Raw genomic sequence first — 3,381 nt, 5'->3', positions numbered from 1 at the left:
ATCAGATGAACGTAGGGAACGGCCAGGCACATATTTGGGAAGAAGTTGATTAATGTATGCGGGTTGATTGAGAGTCGGTGACTTATAAGTCAGTAAAAGGATTTTATATTGAATTCTGGCATCAATTGGCAACCAATGAAGTTCACGTAAAATGGGGGTAATATGAGTGCGTCTCACATAAAACAATATAGCAAAAAATATTTTGTTATTCAGTTAAATAATGTGTTACCTTCGTGTAGGCTATTCATAACAAACCCACGGGTCTTTGCCATGCCTATTTAAACCGCTAGGTCATAGCTGGCTTACAACAGGCTTGTTCCGAAAGAGTTTAATACAACTGCTTCACAATACAATTAAACCGGACTTTACGAAAAACCGTACATCGTTGCTGTTCCGGAGAGGGTAGGTATTGGGAGATCGTGTGTAGTATTTACTATTTTTATGTAAAATATATCTTATGAGGTGTTGATAATCAAATTTCATGTATGCCGTAAGAAGTACACTGTGTGAATGAACTGTATATTAATATAATATATAATATTTTATTTGACATCTTAAATGTGATGGTACTTTCCATTAATGAATTTCAGTCTTGGGCGAAAGAAGAAAAAGAAGAGGGAGGAGTTGTCCACAAAGGAGGCCGATTTCCAGATTAGAATCAAAATCTGGGAAGCCAGACAACTTGCCGGTGGTAATATCCACCCAGTTGCAAAAGCCACCGTCTGTCAACAGACAAAGATGACACGGGTGAAGAAATCAACCAACAGACCCTTCTGGAATGAGGTATGTTACGGGGAATACTGTCGACTTATATAGCGCATATTGTAGAGACCTCTATGCACTTAGCATTATTACCCCCAGTCATTGGATTAAGCACATATGGAACACATACTCAGGTCCCTTGGGAGAATTTCATAATGTTGCAGCTGTAATCAGCGCATGGTTGTGTTTGAACCTACCAGGTACCCACTTGTACTCTTGGGTGGAGAGAGAACCTTAGGTAAAGTACCTTGCCCAAGGACAACTTGTTGTTGTTTCGAACCCCTGACCTCAAGGTTTTGAGTGCAAGCCACAACCGATGCGCCAACCGCTTCTACAACAATTAAATAATTATAATTTTTTTGCCTTTTATTATTCTATGTCATGTCTGTTTATGTAAAGTAAAAAAGGATGATCGTAATAAAGAAATGATTCATGAATAGCCCATACAATGTGCAACCGCTGCCACTCCCTTGGGTGTAATTCTAGTCCTACAGCTAATTCAGCAGCGGACCGATTTAATTCCAAAATCCTTCACATCCTACCAGGTACTTCATACTGATGAGCAAAGAGAGACAATTGCAGATAATCTGCCAAAGGACACCATTAGGCATTATCCGGGACTCAAATCCCTGACCTTGATTTAACTCTGTTTATAAAAGTAATAAAACTTTATGGCTTAATATTAGCTGAGATGTCGTAAAATTAATTCATCTTTTTATGCCTGTTGAAAATAAACATTCAGGATACTCCACCTTTAGTTTAGGCCCACATTCATCCATCCATGTTTGTAGAAAATAAAACATCCAGAACCTCCATACTGTGATTAGCTGTGATGCTGTAAACCTAATCTACATCTATATATTCTCATTTGGTATATAGACAATACTAATGCATCAGGTTAATTGCTGCTAATATATAAAGACAGCCATGTATATGTGCAACCTCTGACACTCCCCTGGGGATGTACTACTAGTCCTACAGCACCGGACTGATTTAATTCCAAATCCTTCACATCCTACATGGTACCTCATGCTCATGACCGGTGAGAGACAGTCCTAGATAATCTGCCAAAGTACACATGGACATTATTGGATTCTAATACTCAAACTTGATTTAACTGTGTTTAAAAGTAATAAAACTTCATGGCTTCATAATTTTATCATAGGACTGACTGAGATGTCATATAAAAATGAATTCATCCTTCCATGTCTGTTGAATGTCGACCATCATATCTCGTTGTCCTTGTCCCTTGCCTCGCTTCTGCACGTAATCACTGCTTACCATCCCAAAATTCCGAACACAAGACTTTTTTTTCCCTTGTTGCGTACTTATTTTTTTTAAAGATCATCAAAGGAGGACAGAATAAGAATAAAAATAAAATTTTGTTTTCTTATTTAGCAAATAATTTTGTCAAAAATATTCAGACGGAGGAGAAAATAAAAATAAAATTTTATTGGTGAATGTAAAATAGGATGGTTAAATGCATAAAATTCATATGATTAGGAAGAAATATACATATCTTATCTTTGAAGATTTCAAGGCAGCGGAGGGCATAATAAAAATTTTAAAAAATCACCTTTCCCTTTTTGTTACGATTTGACTACTTTCATTTAAAGTTAATTCAAGAACATATTTATATGACAAATGCTGAGCATAAACTACGCTTTTGATCATTTTTGAAATTTGCACATTATAAATTTTTAATCCATCCATGTTTGTAGAATTTAAACATCCAGAACCTCCCATTCTGTGATTGGCTGTGATGCTGTAAACCTGATACATCTTTATGCTCTCATTGGTTATTATACTATAGAAGGACTAATGCACCAGATTAATTGCTATTAATAATATGAAGCTTACATAAGTTTAACTCACCCAAAAGTAGGGCAACTAAAATAAATTTGTTTAGGATTTACTAAACATCTGGCAAAAAAAAAACAAATTACCAAGTGTGCTCATTAATCTATGGTCAATTATATAATCACCTAGGGAGTACATAATATATATATACATATTATACAATATATGTACTCATGATATATAGTAGGTATATTCGGGTAAAAAACAGGTCGGTTTATTTAGGTTCACTATGACCAAGATTTAACCTCACAAGTAAACTTGTATTGTTTAATATTTATATCCTTAAAGTAACACTTAACTTTATTATGTCAACATTTAATGTTTTGGAAAAATATACACATCAGATAAATCCACATTGGAAATATATTATTAAATATTAATATGTCTGAAAACATTACTTTTAAATTTTTATTTCAATTTACTTAAACATTTTCAAGAAAAAGCATTTTTTTTCACTCTTTCGAAAAATAGATTAGAAACAGGACAATAAAAAAATGTTTGGGAAACTAAAATCCATTCCTTTCCTAATACCTTACAAATTTTTAGCTACAAAGTTAAATATTCCTCCTCAACTTTGACCTAGATGTCAAACTGTGACATACTGTAAAACCTTGGATAGAAGCCCTGGGCTTCTCTTTTTTGTTTTTGTTTTTTTTTGTTTTTGGCGAACTTCAGATGGGCTTCTTTTTTCGAGATGGGTTTCTTTTTGAGACTATTTTTGCAAAGTAAAGAGGGGGAGCTTCTTTTCAAAATGAATGC

The 3,381-nt window shown here is 34.4% G+C and overlaps 1 protein-coding gene across 14 annotated transcripts in view; it reads left to right on the top strand.

Annotated features, from left to right (window-relative positions):
• Positions 1–3,381, top strand: part of LOC117124323 (dysferlin-like) — an 88,943-nt gene that overhangs the window by 25,327 nt on the left and 60,235 nt on the right. For all 14 annotated transcript variants that reach the window (XM_033270518.1, XM_033270520.1, XM_033270516.1 and 11 more), the window contains one exon: positions 591–783. In XM_033270518.1, coding sequence (XP_033126409.1) covers positions 591–783 — 193 coding nt within the window. The remainder of the gene's footprint in view (positions 1–590; positions 784–3,381) is intronic.

Source organism: Anneissia japonica, unplaced genomic scaffold (genome assembly GCF_011630105.1).
Source record: "Anneissia japonica isolate Jap-2015-1 unplaced genomic scaffold, ASM1163010v1 scaffold750_len1593409_cov174, whole genome shotgun sequence".
Classification (NCBI taxonomy): Eukaryota; Metazoa; Echinodermata; class Crinoidea; order Comatulida; family Comatulidae; genus Anneissia; species Anneissia japonica.
This window is presented reverse-complemented; position numbering and strand designations above follow the sequence as displayed.